The 24,043-nt window shown below is 39.4% G+C and overlaps 1 protein-coding gene across 1 annotated transcript in view; it reads left to right on the forward strand.

Moving 5' to 3' along the window:
- The window catches only part of csmd3b (CUB and Sushi multiple domains 3b), a 136,919-nt gene that overhangs the window by 24,013 nt on the left and 88,863 nt on the right, over positions 1-24,043 (forward strand). The window contains exons 4-6 of the mRNA XM_087176619.1: positions 4,104-4,225; positions 12,910-13,013; positions 14,217-14,329. Of these exons, the coding sequence (XP_087032745.1) occupies positions 4,104-4,225; positions 12,910-13,013; positions 14,217-14,329 (339 nt within the window). The remainder of the gene's footprint in view (positions 1-4,103; positions 4,226-12,909; positions 13,014-14,216; positions 14,330-24,043) is intronic.

Raw genomic sequence — 24,043 nt, forward strand, 5'->3', positions numbered from 1 at the left:
AATATTTGTATCCTTGTCATCGACATAAAAATAGAAGGTACCCTCTAACCCTTTTTGTCAAAATCGAGATTTGATGATTTCATTTTAGCTTACCTGTCTCATTCGTTACACATCATCCTTGTCAAAGTTACTTTAATGAGAACTTTCTTTTTATGGGGATTGTTCTTTAATTATTAATTTACTTTAATCATAAACTTCCTTTGATGAGGAAATTACCATCATAAGCAAGTTAACCATTCTTTCAAAATCACCTTACTCTTGGCTTGTAGGCTTTTCGTGATGAACTGGTAGATTATATGCACTGTCAACAGGGCATGCCATTAATTTATCTTTGATGACATCAAAAAGTTGGCCATCTTACAAACTAGCACTGAAACCAAACATGCATTTGCACCAAGAGGACATTGTTCCTCCAGAAGTGCTCCATCTCAAAATCAGCACATGAATTTTGTACTTCTGAAAACTCATGCGTATGATTTGGTTTTATTTTCTTTCTGACTTACACCCATCTCCAGCACACAGTTCTCTTTATGCACTCTGTTTGGGGAGCAGGGTCGGGCACACAATCTGGAACAGGTAGGGGTTAAGTGTCCTTGGTATGCTTCAGCAGGGTTTGCCGTATGGGTGACTGAACCTGAGGCTTCCACTGGGGGGGCAACTCACTAACCGCAAAGACCATCCTGCTGAGAAAACAGCCCAGTTATGGACCTTGAGTGTGAGGCAGAGATCGGACTGAATGAGACACTTATGAGTTTCTGCTATGCTAGAATGGGGAACTAAGTTAAAACACTGTGAAGCTGAACAGTGTTGAAATTCATACTCAAAAGCATTTCTCAAAGAAACCTTCCCAGTGCTTATTGGGTGTGTCAGTTATACTCTGAAGCCATAAAACAAAACTTTGGAGAACTGTGAGCAAGGGCATTGGAGCTACAGCATAAGCTTTGGCAATGTGACCCTTGCCTGAAACATAATTTAATTTTGGTCGCCTCCCAATGGTTTGTGTGGGTATGCATGTTTGTGTCAATTTGCTAGAGTGAGAGAGAGAAAGTGAGAATCCTGGGGGAATCCAGTTGATCTGAATATATAAACTCAAAAGAGGATATGTTGTTACACACAAACACACAGAAACACACACACACACTCTCTCTCTCTCTCTCTCTCTCTGCCCTCCCAGCCTAAAGTATTCAGTTAATCTCGCTCATGATTCCAACAATATGCTTTTAGTACCAGATAGACCTCATCAAAATTTTAATTTAATCTAGAATTCATTATCACTTCAATGATAGTGTGGCCCTTTTGGCTTCAAGCCCTCTATACTGTGTGCCAGTATAAATAATGATGAGAGGGGGAGAAAGAGACACAGAGACAAAGTTACACAGACTGACAGGCAGGCTGTCAGAGTGAGTGAGACCACCATTATGAAAATATTCCATTACAAGTGATAGTCCTACACTCAAAATCTTACTTAAAGCTGCTGACTGTGTTTATATTACAATGGGTGAAAGGATTATGTGTAATCTAAAAGGTGTCACGGTGACACACCTACAGAGAATTATGACCAGGCTCTGCAGCTCTATAGATCTTATAGCTCATTGTGTTTTTTTGTGGTTTATTTGGCCACCAAACTCAGCTCTCATCAACCACAGGAGACAAAAACCCTCTGACACTGTCTGTACATTATCTGCAACAGCAGAAAGAGAACTTATAAACAGAGGGGGAGCATTTAGCCACTAAAGAGCTAGATAATTCCACCAGGCATTGGTCGAGACCAAAACAGAGCTAAAAGTAGCATTAGTTAGTGTACATACCCCAACTACTTACCCAAGACCAAATAAATGCTAATTGCTTTGCGACTGTTGGATGTGTAAATATGCAATTATTTACCAACAGCATGTTCAGCATAACAGCTTTATAAGATGCTAATGTGCTAACCTTGTTATAAAGTCAGTTATAATGTGGTGAGGGAATATCAGGAATATTCAGTATTATTATACACTATATTAACTGATTGGGTTATTACTTATGATGCATTAATATGTAAGTAAAACATACAAAAGACACAAGAGGAGACACGAAGAAAAATGGAGAGAAAAAGAGATGGACAGATACTAACAGCAGATGACAGAGTACACTGTGAATCATGAACTGCAGACAATGGCTGACAGAGGGACCAAGACAGCGTGAATAAAAAGCACAGAGAGAAAGACAGAGTGAGCGAGAGACGGACAGATGCAGGCCAAGAGACGGATGGAGTTTAATATAAATTATGGGATGTTAGCTCCTCTGGTAATTCTAGTGATAACTCTCTCAGCACTATCGCTATAGCAACACCGTGCCCATTCTGCTGTTGGCACGGCGATGGACTGGCCATTCGTTCAGGCCACGCTGATTGAGCTGTCAATGTACACACATACACCCACTGTTACTAAGATACACGCTCTCTTTGAGACATGCAGATAAATCATTTCTCATGTGCAACTCAAACACACACCCACTTCATCTCTGTGTATCTATCAGTTTATGAACTGCAGTGAGCTGAGCACAAGAGAAGGTCATCTCAAGATGCATTGAGAATTAGAGAAACAAGCATCAACTGGATTCAGTCATGGGAAATTCAGGCAGAGATCCAGGCGGCGAGAGAGACAGGGAAACAAACACAGAGAGAGAGAGAGACAGACTACAGAGATATAAGGTGTCTCTAAGGTTTCTTGAACTTGTTCTGACACTCTCTTACAGCATCTCATGGACACACCCCATTACACACACAAAGAAACGCACACAAACACACTGTGGGGTATGACTCTTTTACTTGTCCCTTGCTTTCATTCTGACCACGATGTCACAGAAGCAGCCATGTGTGTGTTTATGTGACTGGGAGCATTTGTAAATATGCGCTTCTGTGAATTGTGTGTGGATGGTGAGCATGTATGAAGTATGTTTGGATACACGTCCATTATGTATTTGTACACACAAATCTCCTGTCACACTGCTAATTGTATGTGTGTGTGTGTGTATGTCTGTTACTTTGTAGTGTTAAATGCATTTGTTTCTTGACTGTGCAGTACGTGTCAGTGTGTGACTGGATGTGGTGTGTCTATGTAAAATGTGACCATATAAACGTTTGTGCTCATGTGCTTTTATTTTTTGTGTGTGTGTTTGTGTGTGTGTGCGTGGCTGTTAACTGTACGTGTTCTTATGGCCTACCACTGAACAAACTAATTAAGGAACAAATGCTGCTTCAACCCAACCAGAAAATTACTTCCCAACTCTAACAGGACGACCCAAGGACAGAAAAGCAGGTTCCCTATCACATCAAGTCAGAACACACAGCCTAATAAAGGCTTAGCTGGTTTATCGAACAACTAGCATGTGTCATTTTCAACACCCCACTGAGTGTAACTTCAGTATTAGTGTATTACTTTCCAGCACACAAGTGTTGACATACAGGAATATTCTTCTATGGAGTTGCATAGAGAATCTCCACTCAAACCACACCGTGATACACTTTTAGACCTTTGGTCAACCGGTCAAGCGTCATTGCTCACTGTAAGATGTGTGTTGTACCAAGCTGCACTATAGATGTTTTACTTCTTTAAAAGATGGAATGTAATTATTACTCAGCTGGTAGATGGAAGTTGTTGACTTTCAATAGATTTTGAGAGTAAATTGCTGGTGAGTCTCTCTATCAGTCAATACTGCAACTCTTGCTAATCCTGTGGTATTTCACAGCCAATAGCTTCCAATTAAGTACTTCTATCCAGGGAGATGTCGCTGACAGTATCAATAACATCTATCCGACCCTCTTCTCTTCTCTTCTCTTCTCTTCTCTTCTTCCTGTCACCACACCCTTTCTTTTGATCTCAGCGTTGTATTAGTGTCACTTTTAATTGTTCTTCACTGGATTACTACTGTCACCCACAAGTGCTATATTTTGCTGTTTGATTTATTCTGAGAACATTTGTTTAAGCATCACCTAAATGGTTTACTTTTGAAGGTAATTGTCTCTATTGTAGTGCAGTGACCCCATGATGTACAATTTCCTTTTGCTAATATCACTCACAGTTGCTACTAATAAAAATGACCTTATTTTTCTCTGTTCACAGTGAAGACATGTGGCAGTAATCTTCAAGGTCCATCAGGAACCTTTACATCTCCTAACTTCCCAATTCAATATGAGAGCAACGCACAGTGTGTGTGGATAATTACTGCTTCAAATCCCAATAAGGTAAATATCATTCTTTCTCCCTTTATCTCTGTCTGTCTAACAAACTCTGATATTCATATTGTTGTTGTTGATTAACATACATTGCTATCAATCATTTCTAAATCTAAATGGATATATGAATATGACTTTTTGATTTGTTTATTGTATTAAAACATAGCTTATTGTCAAGTTACTCTCTGCAAGTATACCCAAACACTTAGAATATGACAATAACTCCTACCAAAAGGGGAATTTAAATCAGAAAGGTGAGAGATGGTGTGGAAGTGGTGCTTATGCAAGAGCAAGAATAGGGAGTGCATGTAGTCTTCAAGTTGTCTTCCTGAACTAGCTCCCAGGCTTTGCTCCATTTGAATTTCATGCATCCAATCTAATTTTAATTGATATAACACAGCACATCTTACAGGCATTTACAAAGTTAGTTTAGCAGCATTTTTACATAATTGAAATGTGTTGATAATAATTCATGTAGGAGGTACTGTAAATTATATGCTAGTCAGGGCATATCAGTGTCGAATTCTGCGTGATTGGTTAATCCTGCAAAGGGGCAGATGATAGGCTGGAGGTCAGATGGATAGCTGCGATTGGTTGCTTGATGTCCCAGGAGAAATCTGATTGGTATTCAGGAGACACATCCTTATTCCTCTCAGGGTCACTGTGGTGACCGCTCTGTCGTCAATGGCAACACCTGCGTCAGCACCATAGGGACACACATACACATATGTGCACCCTCACATGCGCGCGTAGACAGACTTTTTCATACATGTGTGATGAAACACACACTGTAGTTTATTTTTTCACCCACACAAATACACAACACACACACACACACACACACACTTTGTTGCTTTGATCTTGCTCAAAAACTTTCTCTCTCTCTCTCTCTCTCTCTCTCCCTCTCCCCCTCTGCCTCTCCCTCCCTCTGTCACTGCCCAAGGCCTCTGGTTTATGGCCTGGAGCAATACATTCTCTGTTGAAGGCTACAATGTGTATGTGTCTGTTGAAGGCTACAGTACTAATGCCCTTCTGCACTCTCTGGAGTGTGTATGTATACATGTGTGATGTGTGGGAAGAAGTTGAAAATGAATGTGTATGTATTATGTATGATAGTGGATGTTGCCGAACATGTTGGTTAAAACAAAGACCAGATCAACTGTGGCTACATCAAGTCATATTTTATAGCCCTTTATCTTAAAGGCTTTACAGATGGCATCTTTCCATGTACTTTAATGTTCAGTACTATATCATGTACATGTCATGCGCTATATTGCATCACATAAACAGTATGTCATGGACTATACTGAATCATATGCATGCCCTTTATCACCACATCATATATATAAATATGTACAATATGTCATATGCCATATTGAATTATATGCATGTCATGTACTGCTCCACACAGTATACGTCTTGTATGACATAACATCAAACTAGAGGCTTGGTGAGTCTGTAAATGTGTGCAGTTTCTGACCTGAGGAGTGTGGGAAGCCGTTTAGAATCACAGACGCAGTGCATCAGGGGCTAAGACACCTATCACACAAACCACCACTTGCCTGGTTCAGCTTTCTCTTTAACCATTGCCTCTTTCACTCTGTATATACTCACTATATACCATCAATAAAATGCAAAACATTCCAAAACAATATTTTTAAAGAATAATAAGTAAATAAATAAATAAAAAGCACTTAAAGGGGCTGTAGTGAAACTCAGTGTGTAGTGTAAGTAAAGGAGAACCAAACATATCCAAGTTGCATTGCTTCTGGCCAAAATCTGAAAGTTTAACCCAGGGCTATGGCCACATTCATCAGTTAGGCGTTTATAGAAATTTTGTATGACAGAGAAGGAGTAGGAGAAGGAGGCTTATAAATATACTAAGCCTATTTAGAGCCAGATGAAGCTATAAGGCGAGGGAAAAAGAGATGATCATCACAAAAAAGTGACTAATCTTTAGTTTGGACCATCTCCCATATCATTCATTTTTCATCTGTCTTGGCAAGTTTTTGTATCCGTGCGGGACACCTGTGAAGAGGCACATGCGAGAGCAGTCATATTAGCTAAATCGTGAAGAAAGTCAACCTCCATTTTCATCTCCCTCATGGATTAGCATCTTTGGTACAATCAGACTTGTCTCATTGCCATGAGATCAGTGTCATTGCTTGCTGGTGGATTTTTGGCTGAATTTAAACAAAAATGCTTTAAAGTCTGTGAAGTCAGTAGCATTAATCAATCAATTTGACGATACAGTTTTCCAGAAATGTTGTGTATTTAATATTTAGAAATAGTACAGTGACATGAGGTACGATTTAAAAAAAGAAATCCAACTATGATGGACTTTTTCAGTTATTTGCTGACTTTAATGTACATTTAATGTGTTTTACTTTAACAAAGTGAATACTAACCGATTGGTACATATTTGTTTAATTAGAAAGGGGCATCAAAGATGGTAAAGGCTTAAAATAAATCACATACATGGCTTTTATGTCACAATGTTGACAATGTTTAATGAACCATTTCAATGTTGCAAAAATGGTTTGGTGTACACATATTGAGATATACAGATATTCCAGTAAAGGCTTTGGACACGGTCACATTCCAGTGTTTGTAGGTTCACTGTGGTTTAGGAACTCACATTCTGTCATTGTTCAGTAGGAAATTGCAGATCCAGAGAAGCATCTAGAGGAGTAAAAGGTAATTTACTAGGTTCAAAAGCAGGCTTATGTTGTGCAGGTGGCACAGGCAAACAAACAGTGGGGAATTGGCAGGTGAACAACAGGTAACAGGCGAGAATGGCTAGAACAGAATGAGAGCACTGATGATCTGGCACACTGGCAGTAAAAAGCTGTCCTCAGTTAGGAGGCTGATGAGGGAATGAGGGGCAGCTTAGCGGGCAGGTGAGTGGTCAGTTGATCTCCTGAGGAGAGAAGGCAAAAAAAATAGACAAATACGCACTGGGAAAAGGAGAGAGAGTCTGTAGCTGAAGAGGGGGGAGATGGGGAAGAGGGTGATGGTGCAAGCAGCATAACACATTCAGAGTAAGGGAATAGTCCCAACTGAGCCTGCCTCTCCCACTAGCAGAACATCTCTTTTTTTATTGCTTGTACATGTCTCTCCCTATTTCATCCTGTACTCCCTTTCTCTCATTCCCCCTGTCTCATCCTTCTTTTTCTCTCTTTTTTACACTGCCCATCCCTCCTCCTCTCTCACTCCCAGAGGGTCTGTCCTCAGAATTACCCAGATTCTTCATTAAAGAGCTCTGCCTGAAACCATCAAATTACTATGGAAAGAGGAAGAATAAAGAGAGGGAGATGGAGGAGGGAACTTGAGGGGAAAAGTCTGTTTTCACTGTTTCACTCGTATCACTCTCTCCATTACACCCTTTCCCATACATATTCCACATTTCTTACTGTCTCCCTCTCATTCTCTGAAAGTAAAGAGATACAGAGTTTCTTCTCTGTGTCTCTTTCTGTCAGCCCCATTCCATCCATCCTTCTCTTAATCTCTCTCTCTCTGCCTACCCTTCTGCTCCCTCTCTCTCAGGTTAAGTGTTAATGGGGTTCTATAGCTCTCTGATGTTATTGCTTCATTTAGTTTTGGCAGAATGAGCCTTTAGAGCCAATTCATTCTCTCCTGTTCTCATTTAACCTTGGGGATGGCAGGACAGGAAGGCCATTACTAGACTTCTTCTCTTCTCTTCTCTTCTCTTCTCTTCTCTTCTCTTCTCTTCTCTTCTCTTCTCTTCTCTCATCTTCTCAAAAATAAATCTGCTGTACTATTTTCTCATTTTTTTCCTGCTTTTTCTCTTCCCCGTCAGTGAGCCAAAGCATTTTCTTCACATCACCTGTTTATGATGTGTGAGATAAGATGAAATTTGTGGCAATTTCATGTCTACTCTATATGTCTAGCTATTTTCTTAGTTCATTAACACAGTATACAGCTGCTCCGTTATATATATTGACAGCATTAAGTATGAACTGGCTAGGCATAACTTCATATGCATTTGCATGCAGAGTGCCATGTATAACACATGGATATAAGAAGACTGGATTTAAGACAAACACAAAAAAGTGTAATATCATGGCATTCAGAAAGAATAGAAAGTTGCACTTTTGATTGGACTTTCTTTGCACTAATTTACAGGCAGTGAAATCAGAAATCAGATATACAATCTGAATCCACAAGGCAGAAATCACAAGACAAACAAAATCACTGCGCTGGCTCCTTTAGCTCACTGTTAGTCATTAAAATGGCGTGCGCCTGCATCTTCTTGACAGGATGAACAGCATAGCACTTTTTTAGGGTTCAGGTTAAAAAATGTTAAACATTTAGTAAAAGAGAACTGTGACTCAAATGCATTTTTCAGTAGTTGCATAGCAACAGTATAAGCCATGCATAGCCTTTCCCACAGGTTCCTGTTCAGAGTTGGTTTCTGGTGGGTTCAGCTCAATGAAACAGAAGTAAATGGAAAAACACTAAGTTGCAATAGACTCGAGCCATCAGTCTTCATCAGCTAATGGCCAGCTCTCGTCACACTGGCACAACTTATACCATCTAGGCAGAAGCATGTTCAAGGGGAGTGACGAGTGGCATAGGGTTTACTGTAATGCTGTCACAGACAATCTGTTATTCCCCGGGCCTGTCTGCGCCCGCTTTACATCACTGACTGCGTCGATCACCAGGTGTTCCAGATATTCCTACAGTAAATGTATCTTCAAGGTATCCCTAGATCTTATTATGATATGGGTAGGGAGCCTCCCCCACCTCCTTGTCTCCACGACAACCAAAAGGAAGTGCTTTATCAAGCAGAAATTCAATTCTGTCGCCTCATTGGCTAGAAGCCATAGATGGATGGAAAGAAGGAATGCAGCAGCCAATTAGAAAGAGAGAGACAGGGAGGATGACAGCAAGAGAGAGAGAAAGACAGAGAGATGCAAGGGACAGAGAGAGAGAGAGAGAGAGAGATGGATGTTTGCATGAACACCAACCAATTAGAGGAAAGGAGAAATATGTAGAGTGTTCAGTTTCATCTATCACACACACATATGCACACACACACACATACACACACACACACACACACACACACACACACACACACACACACCACACACACACACCACACACACTGCACACTAAAAGAGATATACAACACACACATAAACACTAACCCACATACTGTCAGTAATGAGGTTCCAAATGGAGTTGACTTCAGTGCAGTGCTCACATTCATACACACACACATAGACACACATGGGCTCAGTGTAATGTAGTTATATCCCTGCTGTGTTTAATGCTGTGTGAACAGTGCTGATGTGGCATTAGGGTGTTCTGTAAAGGATGCATACAAAAGATAGCTGGACCACTTTTCATCAGTGGAACACACAGACCCTCGTCTGTTTTAAGAAACCGCATGGGCGAACAAGGTTGTTTTGTTTCTTGCCACAGAACCCGAGGAGGCTGGATGGTTTCTAATACCTGTCCAACTAACAGACCTTATTTCTCATGTTTCACATCACATGTTATTCAGTACTTGCCCCCTTTCATTTTCTTTCTTCAGCACATTTGTTTGAATTTTTTTGATGCTTTCATTCCCCTCATCCCTTTTTATTGGCCAGAGTTCTTTTTCACCTTTATAGCAAAAAAACACTGTTGAGGAAGTACACCCCACTGTGTGTTCAAATGTAAATCAAATAACAACTTTCAGCTACTAGAAAGGGCAAATTTTCTCTTTTTAGACTTGCAGATGAATGGCAGCTATATTAGCACAGCATCTATTCACCACTGTGACTTCATACGAACCTTCAGGAATATTTTCCAGTTGTGAAGCACCGGTTGACGTTCTTGAGGAAGTCCAGAGCTGGTGTCAAAGCTACATAACCACACTGAGATGAAGCATGTATTTGTCTTGAGGGGTTTGTTTGTAGCTTGTAAAATATTCATACATTCACACTTTTTCTTTTCATATTATGATGTTGATGAACCCAAAAGACTAAATGCAGGAAGAGATCCAAATCACCTCCACTTTTTAACATGTGTCAGGAGGTAGCATCTTCTTTGCTGGTAGGCTACTATATTAGAATCAGTAAAAACATCACCTGTAAGCGAAATCCCCACACAAACCAGCATTTGTAAACCTCAAGCACATTAAGTGTGCTGTTTAAAAGGTAATCTATTCTCCATGTGCATACATTAATGCTGCACCTGCAGAATTTCCTGCAATGGTAGCCTCACTAAGATAACTATAGAAGTGAGCCTATAAAACATAAATGTACTAAAAATTATGTTGCCACAAGAAATGAAAGAAAGTATCCAACATAGAATTTTAATGTGAAACGATACATCTTTCTTTAAGATCTGATCTTGCTTTTTGATGATACTGTGGGTGTTTCAGAAAAAAACACACAAAAAAAACCATCATCACATATACTGGTGCACATTATTTTTCTGTCAGACTTGCTGTTGTATTGAAAGCCTGCTTTGGGCTCAAAGGAATAATGTGATAAGTGTGAAAATGGTGACTATGTAATCACAGGAATAGACACATTAATCTCCACCTAGATGTGCCTGTATGTGTGAGTGTGTTTCTATGTGTGTGCTTGAGTGCCGGTGTGCGTGCGTGTGCTTGCTAGAGAGAGTTTAGCAGGTTTGTAGGTAATGCTTTAATCCAATCTGCTGCCTTACATGCCGATAAGACTGAGTCAGCATTGTGAGCAATGGGCAGACCACTGCTTCATCTTTGTAGCTCCCCTCGTTTAACTCCTTTCCAGTCACATCAGGTGATGTTGGTGCTGGGGCTCTCCATCTTGCTTAATTTTATTGTGGTATGGCCACATCGGTTGTTGTTTCACATGTGGACTTGATGTCGGACAAAACATTAGTCTGCCTTTGCTGCCACAAGCTACATCAAAAACTGTGGTAGGTCCTAGTTGTGAGTGAAATAAAAATTAACCCCATGAACAAGAGTAAATCAGGCAACACTGCCACCAGATAAGCAACTGAACAGCAGGTAAGGGAAAAGGCGTAGTCACTGTTTTTGTGTGCTCGGTTTTTCGTTTGTTCCCTCTTTCTTCACAGATTCAGTGATTAAGGTAATAGTGAGGATAAGCTGTTTACACCTCAGCATGCACATGGTGGTATCATGTTCCCAGGTTATTTATGATGTCTGTCTCAAACAGAATCTTTGAATACAAAATACAAAAACCGCTAGGAATATGTGCACTATTAACACCCCAGCATGCAGATGATTCAGACTTGTATGATTTCTTTTTTTTTCTTTTTTTCTTTTTTTCTTTTTTTCTTTTTTCTTTTTTTCTTTTTTTCTTTTTTCTTTGTGGAAGGGGGGAGGGGGGTTGAAGTCCTCCAGCAGAATATTGTATCTGGAAATCTGAAAACTCCTCACAAGGAAAGAGGAATAGGAGGGAGTTTCGGGAAAGTGAGCTTTCCCCTCAGGGTCAAGTCAGAATTCTAGTTTGAAATATTCTAACACTGCACATTGCTAGCATCAAAGATTCATTATCACCCCCCCAACCCCCCCATACTCCTCTCTGTTGCCTCCTCCTTTTCTCTCCTCCCCTTTTCCATCTGCCTCCATCTCCTTCCTTCTGTCTATGTACTCCCCCCTTTCTGTCTCGCTCCTGCTTTATTTCTCTTTTTTCTTCCTCCTCCCCTCAGCTTTTCTCTCTTCTTTTCTGCCAAATATGTTTCTCTCTGGTCTTAGATGAAACAGAAAGTGTTGCTTTAATAATTCCTGATCAGAGTTTTGAGCTGTGTGCTGATTCTCACAGCTTCCGGTGCACTGTAGGAGGTGCTCCTCATCTCTTCCGTGTTCCTTATGCTGTGTTGAATTAAGTCACACCACATTGTGAGGTGCATTAATGAATTCTAATGATTCACCTTTGGTCTAGTTTAATTCCACGAGAGCAAAATGTGTCTTTGATATGGTCATAGGTGAAAGTCTAAACATAAAAACAGCTATGGAGCATATGCTGGTTATGATTGGGATCAATGCAGAGCAATATCATTTTAAACATATATTTTTGACATTATTCTAATTTATTTCTTGGCCATACCCTCCTCTTTTCAATAGTTTTTTTGTTGTTGTTACTTTTATTACTTTCTTACTTACTTTTATCATTTTTTCTGTAAATCTATGCTCAATGCTTTTCATGCATTTACCCCAGTCTATTTAACCGCCATATTTCAGAGTTTCTGTTGAAAAAATGGGTCAAGCTAAACTGACATCTTCAATGAGTCTTAGGGCCACTATTAGGACATTAGTTACATCATGAGAATAAAGTCACAATTTAAATAAAAATATGTAATATTATTCGGCAAAGTTGTAATGTTTCAACAATAGAGCTGGAATTTTACAAGACATTTTACTGTTTTTTTTCAGTGGTCCTAATACTCTGTAATAGATATCATGGCCCACTTCTACATCCTCTAAACTGATGGTACTTAACCTGGGATCATTAAACAAATCCCCATGCACTGTAGGGTTTTGGTCTCTATAATGTTTGTTTGTTTTCAGTATGTGCTTTCTTCTTTTTCTTGTGGTTATTACTTTTAGAAGCACTGACTTTTGTAACCATACGCTTAAATACCAGTCTTTTGATTTTGACTGGGTCGAACTGAAAGTGTCTTGAACCTGATATGTCTGTGTCTTTTTTTCTGTGTGTGAACTGTAGGTGATCCAGATCAACTTTGAAGAGTTTGACCTGGAGATAGCCTATGATACTCTGACTATAGGAGATGGAGGGGAGGTGGGAGATCCTACAACTATACTGCAAGTGTGAGTATTACACTGTCCTTTATATACTCCAATTAATTTTCTGTGAAAAGTTTTTTTCATGTCCAAATCAAGCATAGAGAGTGTCAAATGGAATACAGTAAAACCCTCAAAGAGAAACAATTTAGAATTCATAAATATTTAACTGCTGTATTATTCATCTGTGAATCAGAGGTGGCAGATCCTACACTGTATCATACCTCTAACAATGCCAACATGCGTGGTGGTGGTGGTTAGTAGCTGTTCTGAAAAAAACACATTGAAAATTCCAGAGGCAAAGAAGTATCACTGAGATGTTGTACTGTAAAATGCAATAAAAAAAATAATAATAATGAAAAAAACCCACAACAACCGTCAAATTAAAAGAGGTACTTAAGTAGAAATACACTCAAAGCATCACCCTGGCTTGAAAATCATGCATAATAAGTTCAGTTACCGTCCTAGAGCCATAATAACTAGATACATACAAAGCAAGGTCTGTCGTTGTACAAGGCAGCCCATCGCAACAAAGCGATCACTAAAGTAATGTTGTGAGATAAACTGAGAAATGAATGAAATAACTTTGAGAAAATGTGCTGCCTTTACTAACTCTTTGCATTTTATTTCGGTGATTTCATAAAGCACATTGTGATTTGTCTCCATAAGGACCAGCTGGATTCATAAGCAGCAGCGCTATTGTTAGTTTATGAAACTGTAAAGTCTAAGTGATCAGAGTAAAAACTACCACTGCTTCTATTCTGTCCACTTTCATTCTAGTTCTTGATGTAAGCCGTCAGTTGCCAGTTGGCTTGAAATCCTCCATCATCGTTGTTGTGACTGGTTAGATCGTAAAACAACAGTCCATTATTTGTGTTCCTTTTAAAAAGTTGAACTGTTCTTGAGTGTGAAAGCGATCTGCTGTGCCCAAAAGGATAACAGATGCAGAGTCCTAAAAAAATTGATGATTTCAGTTCACTTTGCATATAGTCACTATTCGCTTGCACATCTAAAAGGCGCTGGCACGCTGAAAAAAGGTCGGATAGTATGAATGAACGATGAGAAACTTGCATTCAGTTCTAGCGCATTATGCTGCAGCAATTTGGTCACATTCAGCAGCAGCACTTGAGAATCTGATTATGACTGTGATTGCAGTGATGAAAATGATACTTACTATATAATGGCAGTTACGATGATAATGATTTAATAGTCGTGCATTTTGTGCTCCAGCCTGTCAGGTAGCTTTGTTCCTGACCTGATAGTCAGTATGACCCACCAGATGTGGCTTCACCTACAGTCAGATGAGAGTGTCGGATCTATAGGATTTAAGATCAACTACAAAGGTAAGTTATGAGCATGCAATTGAGTGAAAGAGGGAAAGTAAGTAAATCAGCCCACTTACTTTTGACTCCGTCTAATTTTGCTTCTCTTTATCTTAGCATGACACAAACATTTTAATCTTTTTTTTTTTTTTTAAAGTATGTCACAGATAAACTTTTAAGTTGTTTTATCACTAAGATAAAACAAGAACATCAGGAAAGTGTTTTGCTCCCTGCCTGTGGTCCTGTTCCATTCTCTCTTAGTCAGGTTGCTTAATGATGAGCTCTTTAAAGCAAGTCACTCGAGGGAAATCTTGGGAAATGAAGGGAAATTCAATGTGCCATTATCCTGCAATTATGACTTTTGTCCGTAGTGGCTGCTGTTTAGTAAACCTGCAGTCATTGTCTCACTTTGGATCTAAACTCACTGGAAAACTCCATTGCATTCTGTGTATTCAACAACTTTGAGGAAATACATTAACTAAGAGCTACTAAGATGCTTGCAGCAGAGATGTAATAGGCTTGGAGCCAGTGCTGTCATCTCTTAAACCACAGAAGTTTACAAGGTCAATACTCGTCACCATCAATCAGTCCAGCAGTACAGGGGGTTTTATTTGAAGATGATTTGTTTTGTAAGGATGGCCTCAGTAGTAGTGATGTAGAGTACCTGGGGTGCAGGTAGACACTGTTGCAAAGACTGGAGAGACTCTTCCAATCAGATTCAAAATACATGTTTTTGTAGCAACACCTAACCTTTTTCTGAATATCAATGAAGAACAGAGATTTTTTTTTTTTTCACTGTCAAATCAGCTCCTGCCATATTAAAAACATTAACCTTTCCAAAGTTCCCTGTGTGATGGATGTAGTGTGAATTTGATTACAGTCCACGAAACACAGTGTAGCAAGCTTTGCTGCAGAAATGAACTTTGTGTGCCTCATTTGAGTGTCATCATCTGTGGATTTATCGTCATAATGAGGTCACAGTGCTGAGTCCATTGATGTAGTGAGTTCCACGAGTGGAGGGACGATGACACATTGTTTTGATATATTTTTGCCCTTTATACTCCTTGAGTTTCAATGTGAAGTTCAAATGATACCAATACAAAATGGTTAACATACAGTCTAATTAAATTGAAGGTTTTTATATTTGGTTTATAGGTCTACTGTATTTTCCAATAGTGCAACGTTGTATATACACTGAAGATTCTGTAGTGCACAAAGGCATTCAAATAGAAAATGATCAAGTAATACAATTCTATCTCTCTTATAGAAACTCTACCAACACAGTTGTCTTGTTTCAGTGATTTTATTTAAGCGGTATGACCCATAATCTTCTCTAAGGCATGCAATGGTTCACAACACATGCCCACATAAAGAACTGCATGTTTAAAAAGGAGTCAACTTCAAATAATAAAGGACATCTGCTTAGGGGCTCTATGATATCCTCATTCATTGCTCCTGAGTAATTTCCCCACAGAGATCAATAGAAAAATTAATGGAGAGAACTGCCATCTAAATGCATCCATGCTTATAATAATGCTCCATTGTACGGGCATGATGGTCCGACATTCTTTTATTTTCAGGAATTTACCTGTCTATATACTCTGCAGTGCGTATATTCCCATACGTTTAACAGCGGAGGATACATTTATATTGGATGTATCCTATAAGGCTAATCAAATGCCAGATTTTTTTGTAGGTGTTCATTTGATTGCACAGATTATAATTTCGGCCAGTGTTAGCTAGTCACTTGTTTTGGTGTTCAAGTGTATAGATCTAGTTAGTCGATGGGTAATATGCAACTGCATTATAGAAATTTTACAGATATGTTTATGTCTCCATTGCGTTGTTTGTTAACAAGAGATGACTGACAAGTTTACTTTTCAACTTAAAAAGTACGTACATACAGTATATTCTTTAAAAACAAAATTTAAGGGATCCTTATTAAAATGTGTGTTTGTTTTATACATGTTTGAAAGGAATGGTGGCCCATTCATTTCAAGTATGGAGCCCAGTATGTCTGTGCTGTCTTATTCTATAATTATTTGTATCTGCCTGTCCTAAAGTCTTGTAACATTCTTAGATTGCCATATACTACAGAAAAGGTAGTACATATTTACCTGAATGTATATATCCCTGTATGGGACTCTCTCACTAAAACCTAAATACCCTGAAAAGTTCTATCAATACTCTGAGCAAGATAAATGTGTTTGCCCCAGAGTGCTGGCTCCATCACCCACAAGATTTACTATAAAGGTTGGTGCCTGTGGTGTTAGTGGGTGGCTGTGTGACATGTTTGTGTGTTATTGAGAAATGGGAGAAAGGAAAAATGGGAGAAAGAGACTATGTATGTGTGCATGTGTGTATGTGTTTATGCATGTGTGTTCCTAAAGCCACATTCCATAGACCTTGGCTATGTAATATAAACATTATCAGTAACTCAATCCTTGCTGCAAAGTCACTGAAGCACTACACAATGTATACGTGTGCGTGTGTGTGTGCGTGTGTGTGTGTGTGTGTGTGTGTGTGTGTGTGTGTGTGTGTGTGTGTTAGACAGGTCCTCCATCAGTGAGCCAACGGAGCTCTACCAACAAGTCACTCACCTCTTTCACTCCTCACATTCTCCCTCTCTTCCCTTTCTCTCTGTATTTGTCTCTCTATCGGTCTCATTTTTCTTCATTAAGAGTCTCTCTATCCCCCTCTCTTTCCCTTCTTTCTAAAATAACTGCATTTTCTGTCAGTTACTCTATAATGCACTGTTATTTGGTCTCACTGCCTCTGCCTTCCTCTCTCTCAACCCATTTCCTATATCAGCCACCCATCTTCTGTGTGTTGTCTCTCAGCTGCCCCGTCCTGCTTCTCTGTTTCTTGTTTTCACTTATTCACTCCCCACCTAACTGTGTTTCTGCTTTTGTCTGTCTCATGGCCTCTCTCTCTTCTCTCTCTCTCTCTCTCTCTCTCTCTCTTGCTCGCTCGCTGTCCCTCTCTTTTTCTTGTCACCATCCATCTATTATTAAAGCCAAGGTCACCAACCTGGCCACACTTTGACTCCACTCTCTCTTGCAAGGCAAGACCACACACACACACACACACACACACACACACACACACACACACACACACACACGCAGCAGTCCAGGTTGTCTGCACGGCAATCTTTTAGTCGATCTTGAACCGTGGCATGTCACAGCTATAGATTTAAGAGAGCATTGTAACATTATTGGCATCATTTACATTAAAGTTTCAGTGACTTTGTGTCTACTCCATGAATAAATAAATATAGTAAAAGCTTATATATCTGTCTGCACAGAGGCTTTAGAGCATAATATATCAGTGTGTGTATGTTTATGTGTGATTATGGAGTTACACAATACCTATGCACACATACTTTCAAAGCATAATATTTGCCTTGAATTTTCTTTATGGTTTGAGTTAAACAACGATAAAACAGCATATCAGTGATTTATTTTTGTTTTCTATGGAATGAAAAAGATATTGAGTGTTTCACTGCATGGATGCATGTCAGACCTTTCGTCGCATATATATTAACAGAATGATATTTGACTTAAAATTGGATTTTGGTTTAAGAATAGAAACAGCCACAGTTTGTTCAAAACAAGTCACTCTTAGAGGCTACAATGAGTATCTGTGGATATTTCTGAGGAATCATTTATGTTTTCATTCTAATTTACTTTAGTTGTAAATGTTATTTTTTGGGAATAACAATGACAGTATTACATGTTTTATTTATAATGCATTTTAGTGTTGAATGTACAACCTCATGAAACACAGCACACAGATATCACATGAGTAGTGTTTCAGATTGTTTATCTATTGAATGAATAGTACATATTCAAAATGTGAAAATGTGTTATCATTCAAACTGAATGGAGCAGGCACAGGGAATGTGCTGAATTTTCTTCTTAAAATTGGTGCAGAGTCTGTACAGCTTTCAGATACATTTTTTTGGTGAAGTCCATCACATGAAGTAATGTTTTAATAACTTTGTCATATTCTAAGTCAGAAGGAAGGTTTGGTATGGCTAGCAGGGTTTACCTACCTCAGTTCCTCTTCTCCTCTTTTCATGTTTTTCTAATCAGTGATTTGGTTGCAAAGTCCGTTCAAATTGATTGTGAGATCTCTGTGTGGTTTCTGCAGCAATCCATCACCAGCTCATCTTACTTTCGACATTTTAAGGGCCTCCACAGAGTAGGATTTTAGAGCACCACCATCGGTTTCTATAATTTAAATGCAGCAGCTGCCCATTGGATTGATGCAGGATTCAGCGCTCCGCACAGAGTAAACCTTCTGTTACTCTGAGGATTAGCAGCTGATTCCTGCCAAATGAAAAAAGGCACAGGTGCTCATTTGCCCTGAGTCACCTTTTATTCACTAAAGCCATATTTTGATGAAGGGACATGGCAGGTAAAAGGTAAAGACACCTGTACTTCACTTTAATGGCACTGTCAGGTGTGTTGTGATGTGAGTTGTCTCATGTGATGCCAGACATGAGCTTTGAGTAATGAGACACAAGAGCTGCGACTCCAGTCAGGGCAGGTCAGAACTGATATTATGAGTGAGAGTGAGAAGAAGTGCTCAGTAAAATAGACTGCATCACCAATAATTGTTTCTCTTATAGTGTGTACATTAATACAGTATAGAAATCTGTCTGCCAGACATATGACAGCATGTATAATTACTGTCCTTTCAAGTATTTTGATAAACGACAGAGAACATTGAACGATAAGTGCAAATATTTGCCTCACCACTCATCCATTTTCAATGAAACTCAAGTGAATGGTGATTTTGAGAATTTGTTTCCGGGGATGAGTCATTCCCTCGAGCACCGGCTTTTTTAAGTGCATCAGTCTAGTATTATCCCATCATTCTATGTTATATAACACTGTGCTAGGAGACTACAAAGTGCAGCATAGATGTCAAGTTACTGCTTCACAGCCAGTTGTAAAGGAGGGTTAGATGCTACACGTGTTTATCTCATGACAAATGGCTTTAACCTGGTTTACTCCACATGCTAGATGTTACCAGATTTATCTCAGAGCTTAGCGAACCTGCTATTACTCTGCAGCTAAGACAAACACATGATATGAATTTGAATGTTACTATATCATCACTCTTCTCTTCTCTTCTCTTCTCTTCTCTTCTCTTCTCTTCTCTTCTCTTCTCTTCTCTTCTCTTCTCTTCTCTCTTCAGCAGATCCCATCACAGAGTCATAATGTCAGCGCTTACTTTTAAGATTTTATTTTAGATTTTTCATCTGTTTTTTTATGGTTTTTAATATGTGATGTATTTTATAGGAGGGAAAGATGTCAAGGTGGATTTTTACAGCACAGTTGACCCCTGGTTCGATTGATCTGCAGTGTGTGTGTGTGTGTGCATACATATTATGCGTGCGCTGACAGGGACAGAGAGACTGCAATGCGTGTGTGCGTCTGTTTTTGCTTCATATCTCCTTACATTTTTGCATCCATATGTTTCTGTGTGTGTTATGTTTTAGAATGTAACTTTTGATTGGTAGATTATAATAGGGATGAAAATTTATTTCATGTTAATGACACATATAATTTTTATTCTAATTACATAATTTGGTACCAAAAATCATTTATGAATGACAAAACGTTCAATGATATTGGACGCCCGCTCAATCCGACATTAGTGTGAATATTTTCTGCACCAATAAAATTTGTTTTTGCGTCCCTTGGGATCTCAGTCCTCTTGCAGCACTGTAGTCCAAATACTGAGCAGGACTCTCTTAATCACACAGCACTAAACAGCATTTTATTCACAGCAGCTGAAACACCATGAAATATGAATTCATGAAATATTCATTCACAACATAACTAGAAATGTGGTTCAATTTTACAGTCAATAACCTTAGTATTGGGGTAGTGAGTCAAAGCTTCTTTGGTTGTTTGTGTGTGTGTGCACATATATATGCATGCTTATGTGCTTCAAAGGTAATCTGTGAAGGGCAGGGCTTACTTAATCACAGCACTGTAAACAGCATTTCATTTTATAGTCATGCATTATTGACTCATGTGATATTTAGTCCTCTTGTAGCCAGTCATATTGAAATACTGCAGTCAGTCAAAATTCGTTGTAAAAATTGATTCTTCCTCTCATTAGGACTTAATAATATATTCCATACATTTCAAATCAATTATAACACTGGGTAACTGAGCAGGCACAATGAATGTGATTCCTGTTTTGCCTGCTGGTCATTTAATTGTCAACACCAGCTTCCCTAACAATGGAATATCCTACGTACTAAAATAGATTAAATGGACAGGGATTGACGAAGCAATGTTGTACTTAGTAGAACATACGAGGGGGTTTTGGCCCTTATTGGTCATGAAGTACGTTGAAAGGCTCATCAAGAACAAGCTCCAGATGGTTGAGAGCTCGTTAGATTCTTTGTCTTTACTATAAGCAGAAGAGAGGTTTGGAAAATGCAGCTTTGACCTTGGTTAAGTATAGTCTTGCCAGGCGTTTAGTGGTTTTACTCTCTGATGTGATGTGACACAGCGTACTTAAGGCAATACTGTATTCACTGATGAAACATTTATTTGGTTATTCATTCAGATTTTCTAACATGTTGTTCTCAGGTGGGAGGAGGAAGTGACAGGGACACCTTAGTGGAACAAAAATGACAAAAAAGCCTCTGAGATGTGGTTGTCCTGTTCTCTCACCTGTACTTTCTGTACATAGATGATTACCAGAATCTCTGTGAGGACAGGCACATCCTGAAATTCACTGATTATGTTGGAATCACAAGCCTATTACAAGGTCATGAGAGTCTGGGTGTTTTTACAGCAGCCTCTGGAGTGATATATTTCTGCACTGGGATGTGTCCAGATCAAAGAGAACAGCCCAATTACTGTCTATGATCTTAAAGTCCAATTTACAGAGTTCCAGGTATTTGGGAGTTACACCATTGAGTATAAAAAAAAAATGATTTTGTGCACTTTGTAACAAGAGTGGGCAGAGATTGTGTGTTTTAATGAGAACAGAAAATTGATGTCTTTCTTACACACATCCCTTACCAAATCAATCCTCAAAAGCTCCTCAGTGGCCTGGTTTGAAACCTGAGAGCGGCAGAAAAAATGTCAGCATTGCGAGTGTAATAAATGAGATCATTTTCATTCAACAGACCATCCTCACTGATGTCTACAGTGTGAACAAGTCAATTTGAGCCACTCCCTTTAGGTCACAGATTCATACAACCACAAGCTAATTAGACAGGCTGAAGTTCTCATTTCTTCCTTCCATTGCAAACCCGCTTTAGTCTACATAATAGACTTTCCACTCCCTCCCTCTCCTGCTGTGGCTACTATGGCTACTGTTTGATGTGGTTTAATGTGTTTAATGCATCTTACTTTTGTTTCTGTAGCATTAGTAAGGGATACACATCTACAATAGAACCACAGCATCAACAGAAACATGCAGGAGACAGTTTTTAGCATATGACAAGCATTAGACTATACATCAAGCATACATCTATACATTCAGCATTTGATCACTATTAGCAGCCTAGCCAATAAGTTTATTTTCGGCAAATCTCGTTACACCCCCCAAATCTATTACCTTACTCACTTACAGGTAGTGTATTCATTCTCCTTTTATGTGTGTTTGTGTCCATGGTGTGTATATATTTGTGTGCATACATGTGTATTACCATGGACAAAGTAGTGTGAACATAATGGAATATTATAGAACAGAATGGAATGGGGCATCATCACAAGCATAATATTGTTTGTTGCCCCCCCCCACACACACACACACACACATACACACACATACACATACACACACATACATACGCTTTAAGGAGCCTAATCCCCCTTTGTGAATCTGTCAACCTTGTTGTTACAAACACAATAGGATTATGTGTGTGTGTATGTGTGTGAGAGAGACAGAAATGTGTGTGTCCATGTGTGCAATGCTAAGCGAGAGACTGACTTCGGATGTGTGATCGTGTGGCTTTGTGTGTGTGTGTGTGTGTGTGTGTGTGTGTGTGTGTGTGCGCGCGTGCGCGTGCGCGTGTGCGTGCTTGCGTGTGTGTGTGTGTGTGTGTGTGAGAGAGAGAGTACCAGTATAGGAATGTTCCGACAGTATGCCTGTTTTCTCTCCAAAGCAATTTGTTCTCCATTCTTCTGCTAGGTGTTTGTGTATCTGTGTGTGTTCACGCACCAGCATGTGTGTTAGGCAGGTTGTGATTGGTTGAGTCTGCGGGTCTCATAAAGACGATGTCATGATGGAAATTAATGTAATACATCACAAACATGCACTCAGACACGCACGTAAGCGCACGCACACACACACACACACACACACGTATATACTAACTGTAAAGCACACACACAAAGCACACACCTTTGCTTCCTGCCATGGGCCAATCCTGTAAATAATACTGAAAACAGGAGAAGAGAACAGGGGAATAAAGGAGAGGAAGGCTTGGGAAATAGAGGGTGTATTTCCAGAGATACTGTACACAAGATTTTTACAGAGAATTATGGCGGCACAGTGGCACCTTTATATAGAATCAAAGGAGCATCTGTCTAACCTTACGGTCAGAGCGAACTGGAAAAAAGAGGTGTCAGGAATACTTGCAAACTCAGGGGAAGGAGACATGCAGAAAGAGATGGATACAAACTTGCTCAGGGCTAAATGAACTACGTAAGTAAAAGCATTCAAGAAATTCATCTGACTCAGCAAACCAAGAGCCAATCATCTTCAAGCAAGACTATTCAGTTGGCAGTAGATTTCTGTTGAAATGAATGATGAGCTCATGTAGCATGATACAGTGCTTCACAGCCGGGAAAGATGGACATTGAGTACTTGAGGCTGATAACACTGCATGGTGTTATTTGCTCAAAAGTTTTTAAAGCTAGACTCCAGAAAAATACAGGATATGCTAATGGTTCTTTAAAATACCCTTCCAAAGCAAGAGCCCTGTTTTACCAAATTTACAACATCCAAACATACGATATCACAAAAAGAAATACAGACTATGCAACTTATACATATGAGAGACATATAATTTATCTAAAATTTATGAACCACAATCATTTGTGGCTTCTCCATTTGCAATCTGTCTGTAAGTAGCGTTTGCAAATTGGTTGCTAGTTAGCAATATTTGTCAAACCTCTGTAGTGTATACAGTGCTTTAGTGTTGTGTCTCTTGTGATCATTGTGCCTTATTTTTCATTATTTTCAAGCCTTTATCCTTGAAAACTTTTTTGCATATCTCATAAATAACACATGTACATGCGTAACACACGTCAAGGCTGAATCCTGACCGCAGCGGCCTAAGTTTGAATCCAGCCCCAGGCCCTTTGCTGCATGTCATACTTTCTCTCTCTCTCTTGCTGTGTTTCCCGTCACTCTCTTCTGTCTCTGTCAGAGATGCCAGCAAAAAATAATTAAGAAAAGATGTTATTTCTGTTCCAGTTTGTGTACAGAGTCAACAGGATAGAGGACCCGATCACAGACAGAGTCTGAGCAGATAGATTTAAGGGGCTTTACTTGAATGAACTGTCAAAAAACAGGCTTACAGATTGACCTCAGTAAGGCAGTCTAAGCAAGCAAGTCCAGTAAGGCAAGGCAGGCAGATGAGGCACAGGCACCAGATCTAAACACAGGAGGCAGGTCACAAACAGATTCATGGGAAAGTGGGAGGGGACAGGGTACAGACAGGCAAGTACAAGGTTCAAGGTTGGC

Source organism: Seriola lalandi, unplaced genomic scaffold (genome assembly GCF_002814215.2).
Source record: "Seriola lalandi dorsalis isolate HSWRI2012SDOR001 ecotype SW California unplaced genomic scaffold, Sedor1 jcf7180002054562, whole genome shotgun sequence".
Classification (NCBI taxonomy): Eukaryota; Metazoa; Chordata; class Actinopteri; order Carangiformes; family Carangidae; genus Seriola; species Seriola lalandi.